Consider the following 24,918-nt stretch of genomic DNA (forward strand, 5'->3'; position numbering starts at 1 on the left):
CGCCCCTCCCCGGGACCCCGCTCACCTGAGGCAGCGGCAGGTGCAGGTGATGCAGCCGCCGTCCCGCCGCGCCCACACGCGCAGCCAGGTCCAGGCGCGGTCCTTGCGCAGCACTCGCAGCACGGCGGTCCCTGCTGCGGGCCCAGCCCCGGACCCCAGCGCTGCGGGCGAGGGAAGAGACAGCGTGAGCCGGCAGTAGGGCACGGCCCCAGGCTGCCTGTACAGCCCGCAGGCTGCCCCGATGAGCTCTGCCGTCGGTCACTAGTCTGGCCCCAGCGGGACAGAAGCCACACAGAGCAGAGTCAAGTCCGCAGCAGTCCTGCCCTCGCAAAGAGATGGGGCTCAAATGGGCTTGCCTCTCCTCTGTATACTGTGGCAAAGCAGGATGCCCACCTCCAGGTTAGAAACTGCCTGTGACCTTGTAGACAGTGTATGGGGTGTGTAACCACTTCCCTGCCTCATCCTTTTTGGAGCAGGGAGTCACAACAGGGAGGACTGAATTCGCTTTGTCGCTGCTGTCCTGGATAGCCACGTTTCAGGCATAACCAGACCAGGGAGCCAGGGGACAGCACGCACGTTCCCAGGCCTGACACTCACCCACGGCCCTGTGCTGGGCAGCTGCCAAGTCAGCATCCTCAGGGTGCAGGAGGCTGTACCACGACTGACCGACCAGCTCCTCCCTGTGGTAGCCGAGGTGGTAGGTGACACTGGGAAAGACAAGGGGAGTGGGGACTGAGTGTTGTACAGAGCCTGCACCGTGTCAGCAAGGAGCAGCTGCTGCATGACGAAGAATGAAACAACAGAGGTACAGAAATGAGTTGTAAATGTGGGAAGAGGTTTGGGAAGTGTTTGTGAGAGTCTCAGTGCTCATGCAGGGTCTAGCCTGCATCCCATACATAGGCTTGGTGAAGAGAAATGATTCTTGCTGCTGAGATGTACAGCTGGAGCTGTGGTGCAAGCAGGTAGCCCTCACCTCTCCGTGACATCAATAAACGTCATGTCCAGGAGATGCATGCTCTGGAATATGTCATCCTGGGAAGCAGCTTCGCCATCTGTGGGCGACTGCACAACGGGTGTGCAGAGGGCCAGGAAGGCTGTGGTGGAGGGGGACGGTGGCCAGCGCAGGGCCACAAAGCGCCCACACACTGCCACGACCCGATTCCCCCCATGCTGCAGCCGGAAGGCCTTGGATGTACGCATCTCGCTGACAAAAGTGACTTCTGCAGGGAAACACACCGTTCAGAGGGTCAGGGGCTCCCTCACTCTGCTCCCAGCAGGGCTGGCCCTGGCTCTCTAATCACAGCCAAAGGCCAGAGCAGGGTGGCAAGATCCATGAGATGCCAGCTGAGGCCTCCCTTACCCCTGCCAGGCTCCTCCTGGGCAAGGAGGAGCTTCTTGTGCACATCCTCTCCCACTCGCCCATCCAGGATGTCAAAGACCGTGTCCCCTTGGGCAAGCAGCTCCACCTGATAAAGAGGGGGCTGCCCTCAGGGACTGTGCCCCTCTCAGTGGGCCCTGGCTGGCACCGTGGGGGCAGAGCCTGCTGGAGCCACAGCCCAGCATCTGCTGGGGCAGCGTGCTCTGCATGCAATAAAGGCACCAGGATGGGTATGGGGACAGTGACTGCAAATGCTCAGTGAGCAGGCCTTACCACGGAGAGGCCCAGCACCTGAGCCACGTTCTCTGAGATGTAGACCAGCTTGTTGTCGGCTGAGAGCACAAGCAGAAATCCCGGGAGCAGGGAGAGTAGTTCTGTGCCGAGGGCCGGACCCGCAGGAGGAGCCAAGCCTGCGTGGGGAGGAGGGTGAAGTGCTGTCTTGGATGGGGCAGGAGCAGTGCCCCACACAGAGCCAAGCCAGCGTGGAGTACAGCAGTGCTGAGGGTACCTGGAGGGAACAGCTGAGCCCCCCGCAGCCGGAGGCACACCAGGGCCATGGTGTGGAGGTAGGAGAGCCGCTCCTTCTCCTCTGCGGAGATGGGCAGCAGGGAGCGCAGCGCCTGCAGCTCCGCATTGATCTGGTCTCGGCGAGCCTTGGAGGCACTCTTGGTTGACCTGCAAAGCCAGCCAGCCATCTGGGACACGTGTCCAGGGAGGGAAAGGGACTGCATTCCCTGCCTGTCACTGTGGGAAGAATTGCAAGCTCGGGGATATGGAGTGGAGATGCTCAGCACCCGTGCCAGCTGCTGCCTCTAGGAGAGCAAACCTTGTGGGCACAGGCAGAGGTGCTCAGGCCTGCCCAGGGGCACACGCTGCTGCTATGGCTGTTGCCTCTCCTGCTGGGCACCAGGTTGGACACTGACATGTGCTTTGGTAGGGAGCCCATGTGACACAACCTCCCCACCAAACCCAAGGATGGAAACTGCATCCAGACCTGGAATGTGCACCCCAGCAGAGTGCAATATGCCTTTCCTCTTAAACCACCTAAAATACCTCTGCCCCTCCAAATTCCTGCACCTCCTCCCCATGCACCAGCTGGCAGTCCCGCTGTCCCAGGCTGGTGTCAGCATCTTGCAAGGGCCATTAGATCCTACACCAGCTGTCCCGGGGTTCTGGGAGGCCATCCCAGCCCTGAGGGAGGGCAGGAGGGAGCTCACCTGAACGGCCTCGAGGCGCTGGGTGCCTGCTTGGCCCTCCTGGGCAGGCAGCTCATCTCCGCCTGCAGGGGCCGGTGGCAGTGGCTGCAGAAGATGGTCATGCTGCCGGGACTGGGATGGCCTGAAGCTGGCAGGGAAACGCTGCCTCCTTCGCCTCTGGCTGTGGCTGAACCTGCTGACCCTGCTGCTCCTGGCCTCCTTTTGTACCCTCCTGGAGTGCAGAGGCCAAGCCACTCACAGAGAGAGTTACCTCTTGTGACGCAACTCCAAACAGCTCGGGGCTATTTTTAGAAGGCAGGCTGCTAAAAATAGCCCTTGCAGCCAGCTGCAATTTGAGAGGGGAAGTAATAAAAGGAAGCCAGGGTCTTTAAAGCAAACCTGCCGCTCAGGAGGGGGCAGTGACAAAGACAGCAGGGGGATCCCCTGTGGGGCACACATCTGCCCAGCTCCTGCCAGCCCAGCAGAACATCCTGTGTCTAGTCTGCCTGCCTGGGAGCTGCTCTCCAGCGTCACTGATGACTGGGCTGGGTGCTGGGAGAAGGAGCTGATAAGCCAAGAAAATGCACTGGAGACACCTGGACCAAGGTGGTGAGCAGTGTCCCATGCCCAAGCCTGCAGCAGGGTCCTGGCAGAGGCAGGTTAGGGCCACAGTACCCGTGAACCCAAGAGAGCCCCTTGAAGAGGAGTGAGGCATCAGTGACCCCTCTCCCTGATGAGCCCCTTATTTTCTTCCCAGAGAAGACTTCTCCCTGCCAAAGGTTTGCTCTCCAGAGGTAGCTGGCAGGGAGTGCTGAGCCTTTCTGGGGCCTATTGTGTCCACTCGATGCCCCAGAGATTGTGATTCTTCCCAGTGACAGCCATTCATGGACAGAATTGAGAGAATTGGGGAGCCTCTGTGCTCAGCACCGCACGACCCAGCCCAGGGACTCTGGTGCTCAGGAGGTGTTTCCTAGTGCCTGGCACCCTGCAAGGAGAGTAAGCTTGGTGCTTCAGTGCACAGCAAAAAAACGCCACCATTTATTTCACAGACTGAGAGCGCACCTGTGGCGGAGGCAGCTGATTGAGGAGGGGAGTTAGAGCTGCTGGACAACACAGGGTAGATGTTCACCTAAGTCCTTGTGGGTAACCTGTGGGTGCCAAGGACCACAAAGGACGAGCCCAGGCTGGGGCTGCTCTCCCTCAGCCAAATGTGCTGTCACAGCACACCCTGTTTCCCTCCAGGCCAATGATGCTCAGCACCTATCACGGTGAGGTGCTGCCAGCGTGTGAAGAACCAGCTCTTGTCGCAATTGTGGTGCCTTCTGTTCTCTTGCCACAGGGTTTTCACTGCTCTCAGGCCACTCCAGACTGCTCCATTGTGCTTGCATTGGCCACCTCCTGCAGGCTGAGGAGCCCAGGCACCTCTGCAACCTTGTGCTGCTGGCTGAGCACTTGACCCTGGCTGTGTGCCAGCCCTCAGGGCAGGGGAGACAGCCTGGGCCCTCTGCCAACCCATTCCTGGCAGGCAGCTACCACCATCTCTGTGACTTTACATCCCAGGAAACACCCTGAGTGCTTCCCTAGCTTTCTCTGCATTAGCCCCACTACAGTTGCCACTGGAGCTCCACATCAGACGCCTCACGTTGGTGGGAAGGGGCTTGAGCACAGTCCTCTGTGCCACCCAGGAAGGCTGTCCCAGGCATCCCTCCACCTTCACCCCTGAAGCAGGAAGCTACAGAGCACCCACCTACCTGAACCAGCACAGCCCAGGAGACATACACCATTTTCCTTCTGTCCTCTTGCAGGACAGCACAACTCTGGGCAGCAGGCAGGTACCCCAGGGCAGTGCTGCTGAGGGGCCCAGCATCCCTTCCCCACCCCAGGTAGGGCTGTGGCTCACATCAGCCACTGCCTGCTGCTGCCACAAGCCACTGGTGGCCTGCAGCTTCAGGGGAAGGCATCTGGTTCACTCTGACCCCTCTCACGCCTTTTCTCCCCCAGTTCATCTGCTAGGACACACAGAAACCACGTCTGCCTCACCATTTATAAAACTCCCCCGTGTTGCTGTTTTACAATGGGAGCTGGGCAGTGTCCAGCTGGGCCCAGATCCCCACACTAGGCTCAGCTTGGACGTGGGGCCTGCCATTTAGTGCCAGGAAGCTGTCAGGGCTGGCAGGAGCAGGTGTAGAGGTTCCTGCTCTCTTGAGGCAATGCAGGAACAGTTCAGGTTGACCTTGACATCAACCCCAGGGCCATGGCTGGTGGTAAGAGTTGATTCAGGCCCTTGGAAAGTGGCTGGGGACCGGACAGCACAGCTGCAGTTCCACAGGCAAAGGGAAGGAAGCTCTAGAGCCACCAGCAAGGAGAGGGGTCACAGCTGTGCTGCTGGGGCCAGACAGTTTTTTCCCCCAGTGGCCAGCTCTGCCTGTCCACTCGTGCTGCCCAAAGCGTGTCAAGGTCAGAGGCAGGCCTAGCTAGGGCAAGACAAACCGAGCTCACACATTCCTTGCTTGAAAGGGCTAAAAATTCATGCAGGCAGTGGAGCAAGAGGTCAGTATGTGGAGGGGTGAGGGCAGGGTGGAAGAAAGACGAGTTGTCTTCAGCCCTGGTTGGAGACAATGGGGCGGCTGATGGTGCTGTTTGTTGTCATGGCCGAGAGCTCCCATCTGTAACACACCAAGGACAGAGGATACACTGAGAGAAAGCACAAACACTGCTCCCAGGGCTGGAGCAGCTTTGCTTCAAGTCAGCCTCAGCTATAGTCTCCAGCCCAGCCCGCCTCAGAGGTGCACAGTGCCAAGGCTGGAGCACCTCAAGGTCAGGGAGCACCCAGAGAGTGACCTGCCAGCAAGGCACAGCATACCTGATATCGTGGGGAAGGCAGGACTGGTCCAGGCTGTACTGAATCACTGCTAGCTTACACAGCGTCTTCAGACTGGGGCCTGTGAAAAGAAGGCAATTCAGCTACAGCAGGCCTTGACTGGACACCATGGAGGCTCCAGCATCATGCAATCAGTGCCACAGGAAAACAGGGCAGAGCCTTATCTGAGGGACAAGGCAGAGTACACACCAGGGACAGGCTGGGGTGGCTTCTGTGCTCCCACAGAGGTCTGCATGCAGGAGTGCATGAAGCATGGCTGCACCTCTGGCTGCTCTGCCTTAGGCCAAGCACACTGGTCAGACACAGCTGTCTGGCTCTGGGACATGGCACCTGGAGCCATGTAGGGCACAGTAGGGTGCTTCACAGCAGGGCCTGCTCACAGGGCACCTTGTGGCAAGAGGTACAGGGTGGGCAGGAAGTGCTCACGTACTGAAGTCAAGGATGTAGAGATCTGAGTGATCCATCAGGTCGAATTCATCACCCATTCCCTCCTCTGGAGATGGACTGCAGAAACCAAGCACAGTGTGTCAGTCAGTGCCAAAATTGTTATACACCAGCTCGGCTGAGCAAGTCCAGGAATGTTCCTGGTCTGTCTGTCCCATGCAAGGGCCCTGTGATCCCTCCTGCCCCTCTGATGCCCCAAGCAGCACCCAAAGTCATCACTCTCCCAGCTCCTTGCAGAGTAGGCAGAGCTGCACAGAGCCAGGGAGCAGAAACCCACATCATTTCCTCTGCTGGGCATGGGGGATCTGCCTCCTTTTCATGGATGACCATGATGATTCCAGCCATGAGCCTCCCCCTCACCTGACCTGTCCATCACTCCTGTTCTCATGTAGTTAAGATCTACTGCAATTATTTCAGCTTGGCCACTTAGATGCTGTAAGAGGAGTGTAGAGAAAGCAGCTAGAAAACATCTGCGTGACAGGGCAAGCACAGACATTTCTCAGCCCAACTCAGGAATCACTTTGGACTCCAGCCACAGCTGGAGTGGTTCTGCCAAAATGGGGACGGCATTTCAGAAACTGTAACTGAGCACTGAGCAGTGCAGCAGTCATTTTAATCCAATTCCAATTTGCTGATACTCCCATCTGATGTTGGTCCTGGAATGCTAATGAGGAACTACAACATCAGGGATTTCTAGGGAACAGTCTCACCTATGGTTTCCTGCCACAATGGTCTTGATGGAACAACCAAAGCACCTGAGAGACTGGACACTACATCTCCTTGCACAGAGAGATCAGCCTGTGCTGAAACAGGGGAAGGCACTCCCATGGCTGATGGTTGTTTGGAGAATTTGAAAGAAAGGAAAGGTGTTTTATGTCCTGCTTTGGTTCGTGACAAACCAATTTAGTGTACCCTCACCTCTTAGCTGGGACCGACCTCATGCAGTGACTCCTCACCCCAGTGCCACTTGTTTCCCCACCTATGAGCCACTAAGCTTCACATCTCATGGAACATGAGGCAGTGCCTGCCCCCCCAGGTCCCCACAACCCCAGGCCAAACTGCAGAGCACAGCTCACTGCTGGCAGAGAAGACCTGTTGCTGATGGGACTCATCTGCCCGGATACAGGCAAGAGCCCCTTTAATTCCACCTCGTGTGCTTACAACACCACAATCTAATCTCACATCCACGTCACAGGAAACCCCAGACCATCCGTTATCTATCAAAGGAAAGCCAGCAGGCACCATGTCTGCGGTTTTAATCACCAAAAGGCAAGTAGCAGGGTGAGCCTGGAGTTCAAGATCAGGCAGCCCCCAGGCAGCAGGGTGCAGGGCATGCCTTTGCCAGCCAGAGCCCAGCAAAACTGCTCATTCCAGCTGCAAAACAACTCACCCTGCATTCAGTGACAGCCTCTGTTCCCTCACCAGAGCCAGGATTTCTAAGCCTTGTCAGGGAAAACACAGTCTGAAGCCAAATCTGAATCAGCATCTCTTCAGCCAGAACTGTTTTATAGCATTCCTTCTCCCCCTCCTTCTTCCTTGTGGATGGTCTCTGCACACTGAATTACTGGTGGGAATTGGGGGGAAACCAGACCAGGGCCATAACTGTGCCATGGGAACACCAAGCTTCCTGGTGCCTTAAACAGGACACAAGTGATGGATTGCTCCTGGCCACAGTGAGGAACCAGAGCTGGGGCAAAAAGACCAGGCTCTGGGCAGGACTACCAAAGAAACAAAGCTTTTGGATGCCACAGGAGCAAGCAGCCTGCAGAAGTGCCTCTTCAGCAGTCTACAGGATGTGTGAATCCTGGAAGGGTGGGCAGGACACAAAGGGGTTTTGCCTGCCCATCCCCCAGTGCCGCTCCCTAGAAAGCTGAGCCTGCCGGCTCATCCTCTTGAGAATCCCGGCTGGATAGCCCGTGCTGTGTGACCCCTCCCCCTTCCCAGCCAGGGCAGCACAGGTCAGGAGGCAGACCACTGGGAGTTCTCCATTACAACGACTTCCTGGAAAACTTCTTATCTCGCCAGGCAGCTCCAGAATACACCTGATAACTGTTACAGGAAGCGAGCACGGGCCCACCCCCACCTCCCACTTCCCCAGCCTGCAAGACCCTCCCTCCAGTTCAAGCAGGCTGCATTCCTGGCTGCCAGCAGCTCTTCCTAGCCCACACTAGTGCTGATGAACGTGCCCGTATTGGCATCGAGCCTGACTTAAGAAACAAGCTGAATTCTGAAGTGGTTCAGTGGAGAAGACAAGGCACTGCTGCATTGCCTGGCAAGAGTGGACCAAACTCCAAAAAGCTGGTGTCAAATTTGTTGTGGTTTGCTAGCATTTCCCAGGAGTGCCACGGCTTAACATCAGAGTTCAGCTGCTGCTGTAACACAAATCTACAGAGCACAGCATCTGGGACCACCCAAAACTCCCATAAAGCCCTACCAAGCCTTCTGCTGTACTGAGCACCACCCAGTATCATTAGAGGAGACTGGACAAACTTAGCACCTCTGGATACCTCACCTGCACAAAGCACTCCCTCACAGCCACACAGCTGTCCTACAGCTAAGCACACGCCCCCTGAACTCCTGGAACCTGAAGGCACTTTACCCCATGACACACTGGTATGGTCAAGCCATCAGCAGAATCTGTCCTGCTTGGTCCACTGCCCCAAGCTGGCTTCAGAAGCATCCCCAAAAAGCCACTAACTAGCAGGATCCCAGGGAGAGCCCCAAAGCTTTCTAAACCATGTAGAGAGCTGAAAGCATTTAAGATGTCTCTGCAAGCTGGACTGTGCTCCCGAGCTGCAATTTGTCACTCCAGATAGCATAGAGTGTGTCCTGGTGATAGGCCACTTCCTTTCTTTTAGCAGCTGTTAAGACTCTTGGCCACATCCAGCTGCCCCGCACCCTGGCAGTATCACCCCCAGTGTTTTGACAGCTAAATCCCTAACACCAGGTCCCAGTTGTGAATGGAAATATTGCTAAGGAACACTGGCACAGAAGGCAACATTGTCTTGTCATGTGTGTAGGCTCCTCAAACAGCTCCCAGCTGAGCTGACATCCCACTGCAGCTTGGCAGCAGAACCCACACTTGCCAATGGGAGAAAGCTCTGGTGGGAGAAGCAGGGCAGCACGTAGGTGAAGATAAGTCAGTCTGAGGTCTGCTCTGGCACAGCAGACTGAGATACGTGTCCTCCTGACAGCGGGATCTCCTCCCTCATCCCCACCACCTCTTTCACAGAAAGCTTGAGCACTGCACAACCCCTCCTGAGCAGCCTGTTACACCCTTCTGTCTCTACATGTACGAGATGGCTTGTCACCAGATGCTTTACAAGCCTACATGACACCTTCAGTCTCTTCCATGGCCTTTTTCAGAGGAGCCCTGGTGTACATGATTACTTACACTTGTCAGATAGACTGACACTTGCCATGTGCCTCTGAAGTCCATCTGATACAGCGTGGGACAGAGAGTGAAGGGACACTGTGCTGAAGGGAGTGGCAAAGCCTCTCAAGGAGCCACTTCATACAACTCACCTGGTACCTCCAAAGAGGATGATTTTGTCCCCCACTCTGCAGCAGCACTGCCGGCGGCGAGGACATGGCCCTTTCCCCTTGGGTTCAATCTTTCTCCAAGAAAGAGAAACTAAGGGGAGGAAAAGAGTGCACCAGCTTGTCACAAGAGCCTGGCCAAGACCAGCTATAAGCAGGTTATGAATTTAAACAGATCACAGGAAAACCAGAGGCCCACTACCTCACAGACACCAACTAGCCAATATCCACCCTGCCCCCGACCTCCTCACCAGTGGCTAAATGATGCATTTCTAGGAGGTTGTTACTGAAGTGCCACTTAGAGGCTGGTCACAGTCCTGGAACTCTGCCTGCTGAGACAGGATTTGTGGGTCATTTCATAGAATGGTTTGGGTTGGGGGGACCTTAAAGACCATCTTGTTACAACCCCCGCCATGGGCAGGGACACCTTGCACTAAACCAGGTTGCTCAAAGCCCCATCAAGGCCTTTCACTTGTAAAGCCTGAGCACCGGACCCACAGACTGCCATGGCAGCGGGTCTGACATCACAGGGAGCGGCACAGGGCAGAGCTGCAGGAGCAGGCAGGCAGCCTCCCTTCCCCAGAACCTGCTGCGGTTGGGATCTGGAGGAAGGAGATCCAGGAACCAGCTCCATCTGCTGGCAGACTGTGATCGCAGAGCACCCTGGCAGAGGTGCATCAGCTGCTGGGACAGCTTGGCTGCGGGAGGAGGGCATGGAGACCTGAACAAGGTGGAGACAGCAGCCTTTGTTCTTGCTGCTTTCTGCGGCAAGGATGCTGGGGGGCGACAAAGCACAGGATTGAAACGTGCAGGAGCTCTGACACCAGCTCACAGATCAGCTTGGGGAGCAGCAGGTTGGCTGCTCTCAGGTAACTTCAGCATGCAAAGCAATTAGCAAACAAAATTAGTCTAGACAGTGAAATGTGCCTGAGGGCCCCAAAACAGCTCACAGCTGACTGATATTCAGGGTATGAGCTGAAGAACCACCCCTTCTGCTGCACAGTTTGAGCTGGTACCAAGAGGTGGTGATCCTGCAGTTCAAGTTGAATGGTTTCCCCAGCTATAGTCTCTCCCTACTCTAACCCCATTGCTTCTCCATATATCCTCTTCTGCCAAAGAGAGTATTGCATATTTAAGAACAAGACAAAGTTTTTCCAATTAAATATGTCTTTCAGCAATACCTCTTTTTCCACTTTCTAACTGAGATTTGGAAACATCCCAAGGAGGCAGGGTAGCAAGTTGCTGTCAGAGGAGCCAAGAGCCATGCCCCCCAAGCAGTACTCCTTGGATACTATGTTCCTCTGAGCACTCACATGCCTGAGGGCCTGGAGCACTATCACTGCATCAAGTTAAAAGCATAAATACCTGGATTGAATTTCCAGAGGTCATGGAAGTGTCTGTTCAGGCGTGCATTGTAGCCACCAAATACATATAGTTCACCGTTGTAGCTGACTGTAGGGAGTAAGCACAGACATCAGAGGGCCATCCAGCAGCTCCCCGACCCAACATCAAACATAAAGCAAAGTGGTGTTGGTTGTCCACCTCTGCTTACATCACCTTCATGTGCAGCGTGGTGTGCCAAGGCTTTTCGGTGGGCAGCAGCTTTCCACAGAAATTGGGCTTTGTGCACCCCTTGCTAACCCACAGCCCCACCCAGCAGAGCAGACACCCCTTCTAAGGCAGGCAGAAATTTCCTTCCACCATCCTCCACCCTCAGCAGACCCACACTCACAGGCTGAATGGCTCCGCCGGCCCTCCGGGAGCACGGGAGTGGGAGGGGAGTCCAGCCAGGAGTTGGTTTCTGTATCAAACACTTTAATGCGGTTACAGTAGATCTCATTGTTGGAGTGAAATGGCCCAAAACGATCAGCTCTGCCACCAAACACGTACATCTTTGTTCCAATGATGGTAGCTGAATGAAAGTCTCTCCAGCGAGCTGGGGTACCCTGAAGGACAGAGTAAAATACAAAGACAAAAGAAAGAATGCAGATTACCCAGAGAAATAACACATCTTGATGGGGAGGTTGGGTGTCCGCCTTCTCCTGGAGAACTTCCCATCCTGCAGATCCCAGCCACACCAGCCAGAAGCTGTGAGACAAGTGTGGGCAGCTACCCCAGAGAATAGCAGACACAAAACTTCCTCCACAAACCAGAGCGCAAAGCAGACACTGACCTTGGCAGAGATTAAGGTCCACGTCATGTTTGTGGTGTCCAATTTATGGATATCATTTGAAAAGCAGTCAGCCTGGAAGACAGACAAGCAGCTTGGTCACAAAGGGACTGAGAAGCCTGGTCTCATCCAGCCCCAGCAAGGATGCTGCCCTACAGACCTGGAGCATCCCTTTGGGGGTCTACTTCCTAAAAGACAAGGTGCTTGCTCAGGCAGCACTTATCACTTAACAAGAGGAAGGAAAAGCCTGTTTCTTCTCAAAGGTGTCCTATCTCTTCCTGAAGCTTTCCCATTTATTTGGTGCTCAGTTCCTCCCCCAAAGACTGTCCTGCACACAATACATTCATGGCAGGAGCTGCCTCCTCTCCATGTAGCAGGAGAAGAAAGAGGCATTAGCAGGACAGTCAAACTGGCTCCTGGACTTGGTAAGGCCACCTGACGATATGCAGAAGCTAAGATTACTTCTGGGAAACATCCAGGTTCTGAGGTCCCACATAACCCATCTGCAGCTGGCTGCCTGGAAGAGATTGCATTCACACAGACACTGTGGACTCCTGCTCTTCCAGGCGAGGTAGAGAGCAGCAAGACAGCCAGAGGTTTATTTGGTCTTGTTTAAAAACAAGACACATCTGAACTGCTCCTGGTGCTGTAAACAATATCATGGATTTGGCATACTATTGTCCTCAGAAAAGAGGGAATAACCCAGACTGCTGTAACAGAGCCCCAGCTTTCTTCCAAACAAGCAGACGTGACTTTGCACAGCTTTTCTGGAGCTTGGTGATAGGCTGAAATTATATTTACTCACTTCTTAAGATGAGATCATAAGTATTTGCTCAAAAGAGCATTAGGCACACTGACAGCTATTGCAGGATGAACTTTGGCTCAAGGTATTCTTAATGGGAAGGCAACCAAGTGTTTGCTGAAATGGATCAGGAAGATGTCAGAGCAGGTAGAGACTACAGGGAACATGCACCAGACTAGAACAAAACCTCATTTTCTGGCTCATTTCTGAGCCAAATTAAAATAAATGTAGATTAATATATACTTATTAAAAATGTTGTGTATTTATTTATCTGCATTTGGCTGAGAAATGAGCCAGAAAAAAATTATATAAAAAAAAATTTATATTTTTACATCTTTATGGTAAATATGTTTTGTGAAAGTTAAAATAAAATCCACCACTTTTTTGGACTTACTTTTCCAACCATCTTCTCCACAAAACAATTAGCATAGCCTGGGTACTAATGCCATAACTTTCCTAAGTTACAAAATGACAGTGACTATGAATACAAATACGCCCCCATGTCCTGCCTCTATCAGTGTCCTGGGTATCAACACCCTCTTTCACCAATTAACAGTTACAGAGACTACTCACCAGCTGTTCATAGCCTCCAAAGATAAACATGCTCTTTGCCAGGACACAAGCTGAGTGCCCATCTCTTGCCCCTGGGACCATTCCAGACACCTTCGGCGTGAACCACTTGTGCGTGTCTGAAACAAAACAAGAGGCAATGCTGAGAAAATGCAGTAGGTGTTGGGGTGGGATAGCTCTATTACTGCTGTTCTTAATTTCTAAGGCAGAAATCATTCTCTTTTTCTCACACAGCACCTGCTCTGCCAGAGAGGCTGCAAGCTTCTTTGGGCAAGGCTACCTGCCTGAGCCTCCACAGAGGGACACAGTGATAGGAAGTCTTAGCCTCTGGGCACAGCCACCGACTGCCTGACCAAAGAGCTCACATTTTAAGTGTGAGTAATACAGCACTGCTTGAGCAATGTTATTTTTACTGAATCTCTTGCAAAGTGTACTTGTGAGTCACTTATCAACTCTGCATTCACAGTTTCTATTACAATGAAGCAATAATGCTACGTGGCTCAACTGATCTCATGGTGTGGAGATGCTCAGTAACTGAGCATGACTGAGGAAAAACAGCTCTCAAACCCAGATAGAAGTCACTTAACCACAAGCTCTCCTTAACTGTCTTGCACATCCCCATCTCTGCAGTGCAGCTCTCCCTTATCTGCTCCACTTGTTACATTCTCATCCTCTCTTCCTCACTTTCCACCCTTCACAGTGCTCCCTGTGAGCCTGCACCAGCCAGATTCAGCCCCTTAGCCTGCACACTCCATGGGTTGGCTTGATTTAGAAGATGACTTAAAATCTAGCCAGAGCTGTTCTCCATGCCAGGGCAACACAGAGCCAAGCCAGCGACTCACTGCCAAGCACAAGCAGGCACCTGCCCCAAGAGCTCACAGAGGCACAGATAAGCCTCAAGGCTGGAGGAGACATTCCCCCACCCTCCCTGACTGCTGCTGGCTGCCAAAAGCAGTCCTTATTTCAGAAAGTCGTAACACTGGAGCCAAAGCATGAGGATGACTTCTCTGAACTTGGCCTGCGGACACAACTGTCCCCCTATGCTCCATCTGGCACCACACAAAGGCTCTTGCAAGGTCAGCAGAATCCCTGGGGAGCCTCTAGTGAGAGACAGCTCAGGGCTATCGGGTTCCTTTTCTTCCTGGAGCTCCTTCCAAACTCAGTCACACTGTATCAGCAACAGCTCACCCAAGTGCAACATAAATTAGAGATGGAAAATACCTCAATTTGGGATCAGCCCAGCACCCCAGGGACAAAACTGCACTCAGACAGGACTTTATTTTGCCTCACGTGACTCCTACAGTGGAACTTACACTGCAGACACGGGACTGCGACTGGCAGCCTTACTTTCCAGGAATGGCAGGCCTGTGTGTACAGACAGCTGCAGAGGGTTTGGAGCAGGACTTTCTGTTAATTTTCACTTAATGCTGAAGTGCTGGAGCTGCCAGGGAGACTAGGCAGGTCCCACTACAATGCCTCTGTGTAAGCAGAGGCTTACTAGTGGCTTCTCATGTGTCAGGGGAAGGAAGGGGGAAACCCTACACCCCAAGCTGTAAGATATTTCCTAATAAAGAAGAGACACCCTGACCAAGCACCAGAGCAAGCGGTTTCCTTGCAAGTCCAGCAATACAGTTAATGGCCAGTATTTAGATGGACTTGCCTCCAGAATCCAGATATACTCCTTTTCTTTCCTGACACTTGTGTCCATGCAGCTCCTGATGGTGCCTTTTCTCCAGAGGTGCTCCAGCAGTGCTATGAAGAAGCCAACCAAAAGGCTCAAGGAGTTTATATTTCAGGTTTATCTAACTTGACTCATCTCTTCCTTGATTTTGCCATCCTGTCCCTGACTACTTCTGTGCTTTTTCCTCACTCTCTTTCATAGTTTCAGAAAGAAGGACCACACTGGAGAGGAACCACAATCCTCAAGAGCCCAGCCCCTTCTTGCTTCAACCTTCAGCCACAATTAAGGAATACTACATCACACAGAGAGAACACTTCAGTTGTAGTTACTATCAGAGAGAGCATACAAAGCTGATAGAAAAATTAAAACCATTTTGATTATTAGACAAGATCAGCAATCTCTGTTCAAAGGCTTTTACAGAGTTTCAAACATGCAGACACAATGGCCACCCTGCTCCACTTCTATAACTGCTGAAACACAGTGACACCGTTTCCTCCAGACTGTCACTGACGGACAAGAAAACAAATTGGGGAGCAGAGGTGGGGGGTAGAGAGAAGGTCTGATCAAGAACAGTTGTGACAAGGAAGAGTGAGAAGCTGGAACTTACTGACATCAAAAGCATAGAGAACGTTGCAGGCTCCCTCCGTGTCGTTGCGACCACCCCAAATGTAGACGGTGTCGTCGATGAGCACTGCTGAGTGCCCATACCTCATGTAGGGCACCTCCCTCACGTGGTCTCGGCTGTTTGTCCACACTGGAGGCAACTTGATCCAGCGCAGAGACACTGGAAACACAAGTTTGAGCCCATGTCAAATGCTAAGCCTGCTAAATTGCTCACAGTTCATAACCCATCCTGCGCGGTGCTTTTTACCCCGTGACAAGGTGCAGAAGCAGTCGAGTAAACAAGAGAAAGCTGTGTCTGACCCTGCGTAGAAGCTAGTTAAGAAATACAGAAGGAAGTCCTCTGGAGGCCCAGAGGACAAAAACAGGCTCTGTTCTACAACAATTCACTGAAAAAGTTTCCACTCTGGCTCATCCTAGACCGTGAGTGAAGATACAGCACACAAACAAAAAAATAGGGAAAGAGAAAAGAAAAAAGTACGGAGGTGACCAAGAATGCAGACACTACTTCAAGCTAGAGAGATTGCTGAGGATATTCAAAGCTGGAAGAATGGGCAGCACAGGAATAATTCACTGCAGTAACATGCAAGGGAACACCTGAAGACATCACTTGGACTTGCACAAGCACAGTTTAAGCAAAGCAACCCAGCAGCTTTATAGGAGCTTTGTTTGCTTTTGTTTTGTTTTTCAAGCTATAGATGAGGTGGCTCTCTGTCTCCTTTACCCCCATCTGTACTCAAGTTCTCCCTGCTAACCTTGTATTACTAATAGGAGTTCCTTGTGATTACAGGTTCCCCTTCCTGGCAGCCTGTGTGTCACGTCCAGCAGCAGCCAGAAGAGTCAACAGGTATTACAGGGTTTAATGACAGTGCAAGAGCCGCAGCAAGCATTACCCACCTATTACATAACAGGACCAGTCACCCTCCCTCTGCCTCACATACAGCCTCCAGGTTTGTTTTCTACATGGGGCTGATATAAAATAAAGCAAAAAACAGTCTGCAGTTCCTCTGAAATACTAACCTAGGGAAAGGGAAAAGTCAGGCATCTCAAAAGGTGAGCACCTACCCCACAGGCAGAAAGGGCACTGAGGACGCACATCCAATGCTAAAGTCAAGCTAGACTGGATGCTTCCTACCTAAAACACAGTCTTCATCTTTGGAAGACTGAAAAGAGATCATTCAAAATCTGGTATCTTGGCTTTACCACTGGCACCTGACAATGCTAGCTGAGCAAGGGCTTGAGAAGCCACTGTCACTTCCCCTGTGGTGGCTGCAGCATTCTGACACTTTAATATTTGGGAGTGGCAAGAACGAAAGACAACACAAGAGCATTCCTTTGGGCACAGTCATTATGCTTCCCCAGAAGAGTGGTGCTCTACTTGGCACGTTCTACAACATTCAGCTGTGTTGAGTGTGAAGGTCCAGTCCCTCTGGACAGAGGTGAATGTCAGTGTTCACAGGACCCTGAGCTACAACCTCCTCCACACTGGGAGCACGTCACCTAGGCAGCCCTCTGTAACCAATGCTTTTATCCCTGCTGCATATCAGCCTTAAAGGAGTGAATTCACTGCATCTTACAGACAAACCAGGTTCATCTACCTGTGGGTGTTAGCAGAGCATTCAGCACGCTGCCTGGTCTCCAAAACTGGTCATTGGTTCTCTATTGCTGGCTCTTTTTCACTGGACCCACCCAAGCATCTGTGCAGTTTTTCAACCACCTGCCTAATTACAGGGAAATACTTCATGGACCAGCTCAGTAACCTCTTTAGTTCAAAGAGCACTCAATCAAGAAATACAGCCTCTGCCAGCACAACCATGGCTCCAACTCGGTCTCATGACAGGTACTGGCTCCCCTACACAAATGGCTCCAGTTGCAGATGCTTTTCTAAGCTATGTTGTGAATCTTCATGACAGTTGTTACCAAAATGGGAAGGCGTCCCTCCTAGCCACATGCCCCTACTGACTCCATGCTGCAACAGTTGTCAGATGCCCCCATAGGGAAACAGCTCAGATGTCTACACCTGGAGTCAACTGAGTGCCCTGGCTCCCAGCCTACTCCTTCCATGCTATGGGCAGTGAGCATGGACATGCTGCAAACTGAAGGGGGGACCTGAGCCAGCTCGATATCACCTCTTTGCACCTGGTTGAGTTAGTGTTCCCAGAGAACAAGGACAAACCAAGTCATTGGCTATGTGCCTACTTCAGTGAGTCCTTACCCTAGCAGTCTGATGAACTACAGCCACTCTGTGTCCTGCCCCTGAAGCTGAAAATGCAAGGCTGCACAAAGAAAGAGGCTCCCATCTACTCTGATAACTTTTTCTGGAAATTAAGAGTCGGACAGCACGTTACAGGGTATCACATGTCAGGCAGCAGCAGGCAAGAAAAGCAGTAACTGAGCCCAGCAAGCCAAGTGCTTTGTGCCCCACAAGGACGTGTTTACCTGCGTTGAAAACGTGGACGTCGATCTGCCGCAGGGTCTCATAGTCCTCTCCAGAGCAGTACCCCCCAAAGGAATAGACCTTGTGCCCGACAGCCACGGCCGCGTGGTTCACCCTCCGTGGCCCACCTTCCAAGTGCACTGCCCACCGTAGCATTCCTCCCTGCAAGCCAGGTGGTCTTCAGGGCCCCCAGTGCCACAGCCACATGCTTCCGAGGCCACCGCAATGTCACCTGGCTCTGCAACACAGACACAATGCCAAAAAAACATGATCCATCTTGCAGGTCTTCCTACCTTCCTTGAATGCCAGCTACAAAGGTTACCTTGCTGTATCCACATTCAGCTGCCTCCCAATTGGAAACATTCCTCTTGGGAAAGGGACAAAGGGCAGGGCCCAGAGGAGCGAGCAGAGATGCCCTTGAATACAAAACCCCTCAGGGCAGCTGCACAGGCAGCCCCAGCCAAAGGCCTTAGGCGAAGGCAGCCGAGGGCGAGCACCCAGCCGTGCCCTGGCCACAAAGGCACAAACGTATCGTGTACATGTCACAACCATTTGTGTGCATGAACGAAAACACACAGCGAGAGCCAGCGGTGAAGGTGAAAAGAACAGACCCAGAGGGAAGAGCGTGCTCTTTGGATCAGTTCTGAGAAACAGCAGAGCAAAATATTAAAACAAAATACCCAACAAAAAACCTCCAAAGAACCACCCCTACATAAAGTAACCTACTTGCCATTATGGGGGTGGGTAACAACATTAGCATTTGGACTCACTGATTTGAGCACTAGGGTTCAATTTAATTAGCCATAAGAGAGCAGAAACCCCCTAATCTGGGTAGAAAGCTCTTTGCTAATGCTAAGAAAAGGTCTTTTCCTCCCACAGCAAATCCAAGCATAACTATGAAAATTCTGTAGCATCATAGCTTGTTAAGCAACTGATATTCTTCTTTCCTCAAACAGATGGCTTAGATCATATCTTAGAAAAGTCACCACAGCTCATTCTTGCAGAGATTCTCCTTTGGATCTAAGAATCTAGAGCACAGTCCTGCCTGGATGCTTCTGAAACAGCAGGTCAGTTTGATTTTTAACAGTTTGCTCCCAGCTGAAAAACAGCCATTAGAAGAGATGTCAGTGTTTCAGACAGCGTAAATAAATTTGTCTTCTTTTATTTCTTGGTTCTAGGTTACTGAAAGATTCAGTCAGCATGCTCCCACCCCACAATCAGTTTTAGCATTTGCAGAATCCAAAGAAATTTGGGGATGCCTTTGAACAAGGACTAAATTCCTACACATAAAATTCCGACACTCTGTCCCTTTTCTTTTTGGGAAGTACTGAGTTTTGGCAAGGAGGACTTCCCTCCTGTTTCAGGTTTCTGAAGTAGCTGGAGGGCAGCAAGAGGGGCAGTGCCATGCTGCTCTGCTCCAGTTGGCCACCCCCAGCCCTTCAGTCAAGTGGAATCACCACTCACAACCAGGCCCATCAGCAGCCTGACCACCCCAGTGCCCAGTCCACCCACACACTCCTATTTTATCCCCTCCTGCATGAAGAGTAAGAGATGTCACCAACAGGGAGCTCCTGGCATGAAGCAGAGCTTAGGCTTCCAGCTTCATCCACTGACTCCATAGACAGTTCAAAACCATTCAGTAACCAGTCATCTCATTCCAGAACTCCCAAATGTCATTAAAATTTGAGTAGCGTCTTTTTAAAGTTATTTCTTTTTTGAGTTGTTTTCATGCTCTGTACGTGAAAGTTACAGCGACGGGACACGTGCAAAACCCAAACAGAGACCATCCTGCAGCCTTATTATAACAGAAGTTCCTCCTGCAAATCTGCTTGTTCCTGCAGCAACCACCCTAACCCAAACAGCAGTCAGCAACCCAGAAAGTCACAGCAAGATTTGCTCCAGCAGGGGTGCTCCAGAAGGGCCCAGGAACACCCCCCATCTTTTACAGGCCATGCTTCTATTTCAAATCTAGCAGGTTTGAGGTTTTTTTCTTAAGAAACTATTTTTTTTTTAAGCCAGGCAGCACTCTTGTGTAAGTCCTCTGCAAAGCTACAGAACAGATGAGTTTCCATGGAACCCACCAAAGCCACCTTCCAAGCTATTTTGAAGACTTCGCATATCTAAATCTGTTTCCTGCCTCAGTCACAAGTTATTCCTGAAAAATCTAACCAATATTTTCCTCATAATCTCTTCTCGCTTAAGTGATTCTGTAAAAGACTCCTCAAGGAGCTTAACTGGTCTTTATCACCAGCATCAATATTTTCAACACCCTTCAGACTGAGCCCAATCCAGGAGGACCAAGAGGATGAATCTTATTTCCAAGTTCTCTGCTTGGTTCCTCCTGAGGTAGAAGAGCACAGCTGCTTGGCATGGCAGACAGGCATTGTACCAAGGCCCCTGCCTTTCTTGTTGAAAAGACTTGGAAAACTCTTCCTCACCCTTGGCAGCTCACTTGAGCCAGGTGCAAGGACGCTGGTCCTGTCACCGCCGCAGGAGCTGGCTAACCTTCCCCAGCAGTTCCGCCATTCCGGTCAGAAGGCAGCTCATCCCAAGAGATTAACCTGGTCCACTGAGAACCAGCAGCTCCAGGGCCAACTCCTGGCACTGCAAGAAGGATGTAGAGGTTGAAGCAACAATGTTGAAATGTTGTTTCCTACAATTACTGGGAAAGTTTTTCCCCAAATGAGTGCTTCCCAGGTGACTGGCAGGTGTGGAGTGGTGGCGAGGGCACTGGGATGGAAGTAGGCTGTGCTTCGCCTTGGCTCTGTCCGGGGATACCCCTTTAGAGCAAACATAGAGCTCTGCCAGCACAGCCTCCTGCTGCCCCTCCTCAGAGCCAAGAAAAGCAAACACTCATCTGAACACTGCATGAAGAGAGAATGACCCGAAGTGTGAAGTAATCTTTATAGGGTCATATTTTAAAAGCCATGGGAAAACACAGGATTTAATAAGCTGTCAGGGTTTTCCCAAACCCAAGTGCTCTTCTCTACACTGTAATGAAAGCACCCATGCAAACTCCCATCTTCCTCTTCTGCCACAAGCCTACCCTGAAACTACCACATCTTCCTGCCATCACCAAGCATTTGTTTTGCCCCTTCTCAGCCACACACAGGCCTGGTCTCCTCTCCTCCCCGCACAGCCCTGTCTCCCCAGGATGCCTCCCCTACTCCTCCCCATGCTTTCTGTGCCCAGCTCCAGATTCTCCTCTCCTGCCTTATTTACAATCGTTTCTTTAGACCAGTCTTCTGTCCCAAAGCTTTTTCCTCCTCCAAGCTCCCTCTGTGCACTATCTGCAAATATGAGTTAGACACATATTTTGAGAAAATCCTATTTTCTGTTCTACACCTATGGACACTGTTAAGTTCCATTTCAAGTTTGATTTCCAATGACAATTTATGTTATATAAATGAGGACATAAATAAACTACTTTTCAACCTCATTCCTATGAGGATTTCTTAGTAGGAGAAGTGCACTTGACATTAAGCTACGCCTTAGATTTCTTTAAAGATCACACAGGACACAGCCAAGGAGAGAGAAAAATGGCAAAACTGATAAGAAACAATTTACTAACAATTTCCCCCAACTGTACAATATTAGATTATGCAAAATACATTCTGTGGTTTCTCATTTAGGACACCTGCAACAGTGATGTAGGCTATAAAACACAAAAATATTGGTAAGACAGAGGCAAATTGTATTAGAGAACTAGGAGAGCACTGCAGGATGTGACACACAGAATCATGGAATCACAGCTCCTGTTCAAGCCACTGCTTGCTTCCACTGACTCATGTTAGCTCCTCGCTTCTCTCTCCAAAAACTAACAGAACTCTTACTTCCAACCATGCAATCTTCACAACTCCCTACTTCCCTGTCTGCCATGATCTACCAAGAGATATAGTAAAGCACAGAGGATGAAGAGAAATTTTGAAACCCTGGTACGTCCTGTCATTAACCAGGAATGCCAGGAATAAGAACATTTCTAAAAATCAGGATATACTTCACTTACTCTTGAAGTACCTGATGCTGCTGATGCTGGAGATTAAGTGAGCACAGCAGTGAGTCGTTCCTCTGCCACAAAGCACCTGGAGCATTTCACTGCTAAGCCAGGGAACAATCAGATTAAATTCAGCTCTGCATTCTTCGAATACAGCACCTACAGACAGCACTTCTGTATCTCTGCTTGTGCTGTTGCCTGAAGATGCACTTAATGCCTGAAACAACTTTCATCCCCACTGCTCCAGCTTACACTTAACAAGAGCCTAACAATACAGCATATAGACATCTGAGATCAACAAAAATATCACTCAATAATCTCTCACTAGCATATCTTCCAGAACTGCTGTGGTGACTTGAGCACAGTGGCATAGATAGAAAAAAACCCCAAAACAACAATAAAACCCCAAGCCAGTAATGCTAGGTTTTAGTCAGATTTTTCACCTGTTTGTTCTATTGGCTTTATATTTACTATTTTCAATCCTACAATTAGTTATGAAAATACTTCGTTCAAGATAGAAAGCTACTGAGCATCTCCAAGTACAGTATCCAGGCAATAATCTTAAAACAAACCCATATATCCTTTGATGCCTTAAAGAACCTAAAAACAAAACAACACACTTTTGAGATAATATTAGTATAGGAGGTAATATAAAGGCTGGTCTTTATTGGAGGCTTCCAGAGGCAGATAAGGAAAATGTCCACAAAATGCCCACCCCCCAATGGGGTGAATACAGTTTTATAAGTTTAGCAAAGTAGCATAACTGACCAAAATCACCAGTTAGAGACATAAGTGGTGAAGTAATTCCCCCCCAGTTTAAGCCCCTTCTAAATCTTCCCCCCTCAGATGGGAACTAAACTTCATTTATAAAAATATGTCTCAAAGAGCTGGTCTCAACCTTGGTTGCCATGAAGAAGCACGATAGGATAGGAGCCTTGCACCCCCAGCCTGGAACCTTTTGGAATGTATTCTGTCTTTCAGCCTATTGGGTAGAATAAGGAAAAGTACTGGAGCTAGGCTACAAATACAATAATAAGCTGCCAAGCTACAAATATATCTGAAGGAAATATAAAAGCAAGAATCATGCTGGCAACACCTTGGATCCACTTCTTTACTCAAAGGGAGTTCCCTGGGCTCTCTCCCTCCTTTATGGACACAAAAGGAAACCTAGAGCCATTTCCAAAAGCTGCTCAGATTAGCCCTGCTGCATCCAATTCCCAAAGCAAGGTGGAGAAACCCAGCAGCAAGTGGCCTGGATTTTCAAGGACTCGTTCTGTCACCCCCAGAATTACAGCAGCGCCCAAGAAGAGCAGCCTACCCTGCAAAGCTGCTCCAGAGAGCAAACCCTACCGTGTGGCTGCCTCCGTCCCGTCTCCCAAAAGACACCAGCCACAAGGTTTAGTAACTCTTAAAATAGCCCAGCCAGTTCACAGCAGTCCATACAGACAGTTCTATTTCAAGCACATCCAACATACTGTTAGAGATAACATGAGAACAACCCGCTTTCTTCACTTGTGCTTGACATTTATCTAATGCTTGGAGTATTTGTGCTAAGGCAGTGTGAAACTGCAAGCTTGCACATTCAACAGCTCCGACACTCACAATGCAATTCCAGCCCCGGTAAACTAGACGGTGCTAGAACAGCCCTTGAGCTCGTGAACTGAGCCTGCCCTGGAAGCTCCTGTTAGCCATGGGAATCACAGACCACGCCACTCAGGCACAAATTTATCCCACTGCCCCCCCCCCCCGCAGCCAGCCTCGCCATCTCCTTATTTTCCACCAGATATTTTGCCCACTGCTGGCTTACTTTTGCCTAAAGCCTAGCTGACATTCTGCACCTCCTGAGCTGGGTTCTATTCTTCACCTTGCCTCCCAAACCCCACCTTCTCTACGGAGCGTGCCCAAGCTTCAGAGATACTGCTTGACCCCCTCTTCCCCACCAGGAATTTGTCTCAGCCTGTGAAGCTGTTTCTGCCACGCCAAGGGCAGTCCCTGGGAGGAAGCAGGCTCAGGAAAGCCGAGCTGACAGCCAGTGGGGCATTTCTTGCTTTACATCAGTTTTTTCCTCTGCCCCTCTGTTGCACTGACACTGATCCCCAGGCAGAGTGATCTGCTGGGCTTGGCCACACACAGGGCAGGCTCACAGGTGCCAGCCTTCCCTCTGCCTGGCACATGGGGCTGGGGAGGACCAGGCATGCAGCCCCACACTGGCCACGACTGGGTGGGACAATAAATGGTCTGAAACCACACGAGCCCACAAGGATGGAGAGAGAAGGTGCAGCAGAGGTCATGGCAGGGCAAGGATCAAGAGGGCAGCCTCCCTGACACAGACCTGTCAGGGGAGGATAGGGATGCGTGGGGTCACAGAATACTTTAAGGATGGAGAAGACCACCAATATCGCTGAGTCCAGCCATTAAGCCAACACTGCCAGGCCCACCAACAACCCGTGTCCTGAAAGCACCACATCTACAGGTTTTTTTAACACTTCCAGGCATGGTGATTCTACCATTTCCCTGGGAGCCTGTTCCAATGCCTGACTACCCTCTTCGTGAAGAATTTTTTCCTAATATCCAATCTAAGCCTTCCCTGGTGCAGCTTGAAGCCATTTCCTCTTGACCTGTCTGTCAGTTGTTACCTGGGAGAAGAGACTGACCCCTACCTGGCAACAATCTCCTTCCAGGCAGTTGTAGAGAGCGATAAGGTCTCCCCTGAGCTTTCCTTTCTCCACGCTGAACACCCCCAGCTCTCTCAGCTGCTCCTCATAGGACTTACACTCTGGACCCTTCAGCAGCTCCTTTGCCCAACTCTGGACACGCTCCAGCACCGTCGGCCGCCCCTCCTCGCCCAAGCCCCTCTGTGCCGCCCCGCGCCCCCACCCGCGGGCCCGGCCGAGGGCACCCGGGCAGGGCGGCGGCCCCGCGCCCCCGGCCCTCACGGAGGGGCTCGGCGGTGCCTCCCGGCCTCACCCTTCCCCAGCCCCGGCATGGCCCGGCCGGCTCCCCCCTCCCCCGCGGCCCCGGCCCCGTACCTGTACCCGTACAAGGAGCTCCGACAGCCCCGCTCCGACAGGAGCTCCCGCCGCTCCCTGGGACTTGTAGTGCGGCGCGGCCCCGCCCGGCTCCGCGGGCGCCCCTCGCGCCGGAGCGGCGCGGCCCCGACAGGCCCTTCCGCGGGTGCCGGGCCCCGGCCCTCCTCAGGGGCGG

The 24,918-nt window shown here is 51.6% G+C and overlaps 2 protein-coding genes across 6 annotated transcripts in view; both read right to left on the reverse strand.

Annotated features, from left to right (window-relative positions):
• NPAS4 (neuronal PAS domain protein 4) overlaps nt 1-4,502 on the reverse strand; it is a 5,268-nt gene extending 766 nt beyond the window's left edge. The window contains exons 1-7 of one of the 3 annotated variants that reach the window (XM_042031885.1): nt 2,596-4,502; nt 1,887-2,053; nt 1,652-1,788; nt 1,361-1,466; nt 974-1,220; nt 598-707; nt 26-161 (exon numbers count right to left, since the gene is read on the reverse strand). In XM_042031885.1, coding sequence (XP_041887819.1) covers nt 26-161; nt 598-707; nt 974-1,220; nt 1,361-1,466; nt 1,652-1,788; nt 1,887-2,053; nt 2,596-2,696 — 1,004 coding nt within the window. In that variant the 5' untranslated portion in view covers nt 2,697-4,502. Of the gene's footprint in view, nt 1-25; nt 162-597; nt 708-973; nt 1,221-1,360; nt 1,467-1,651; nt 2,123-2,595 lie in introns of all 3 variants that reach the window. The other 2 variants (XM_042031884.1, XM_042031886.1) reach the window with 2 other exon arrangements.
• A 102-nt stretch (nt 4,503-4,604) lies between these two features.
• KLHDC3 (kelch domain containing 3) lies at nt 4,605-24,918 on the reverse strand. 3 transcript variants are annotated; one of them, XM_042031887.1, is made up of 11 exons: nt 24,744-24,918; nt 17,723-17,958; nt 15,270-15,446; nt 12,985-13,100; nt 11,613-11,684; nt 11,172-11,385; nt 10,805-10,891; nt 9,425-9,533; nt 5,886-5,959; nt 5,438-5,516; nt 4,605-5,240 (listed from the first exon to the last, which is right to left on the reverse strand). In XM_042031887.1, the coding sequence occupies exons 2-11, from the start codon at nt 17,874-17,876 to the stop codon at nt 5,174-5,176; spliced, it is 1,149 nt and encodes a 382-aa protein (XP_041887821.1). In that variant the 5' UTR covers nt 17,877-17,958; nt 24,744-24,918; the 3' UTR covers nt 4,605-5,173. The 3 variants fall into 3 exon arrangements, with proteins under 3 accessions (XP_041887821.1, XP_041887823.1, XP_041887824.1); XM_042031889.1 differs by having other exon boundaries at nt 24,750-24,871; XM_042031890.1 differs by lacking the exon at nt 24,744-24,918 and adding an exon at nt 24,375-24,399.

This window comes from Corvus kubaryi, unplaced genomic scaffold, assembly GCF_017639235.1.
Source record: "Corvus kubaryi isolate FWS band 111438036 unplaced genomic scaffold, C.kubaryi_AGA036_p1.0 37347, whole genome shotgun sequence".
NCBI classification, from domain to species: Eukaryota; Metazoa; Chordata; class Aves; order Passeriformes; family Corvidae; genus Corvus; species Corvus kubaryi.

Coding starts and splice junctions, on each gene's coding strand:
- KLHDC3 (XM_042031887.1), bottom strand. CDS start 17,876: ATGCTACGGTGGGCAGTGCACTTGGAAGGTGGGCCACGGAGGGTGAAC. Junction 15,447..17,722: donor CGTCCACGTTTTCAACGCAG/GTAAACACGTCC, acceptor TTGTGTTTCCAG/TGTCTCTGCGCTGGATCAAG. Junction 5,241..5,437: donor TGCCTTCCCCACGATATCAG/GTATGCTGTGCC, acceptor GGTGTGTTACAG/ATGGGAGCTCTCGGCCATGA.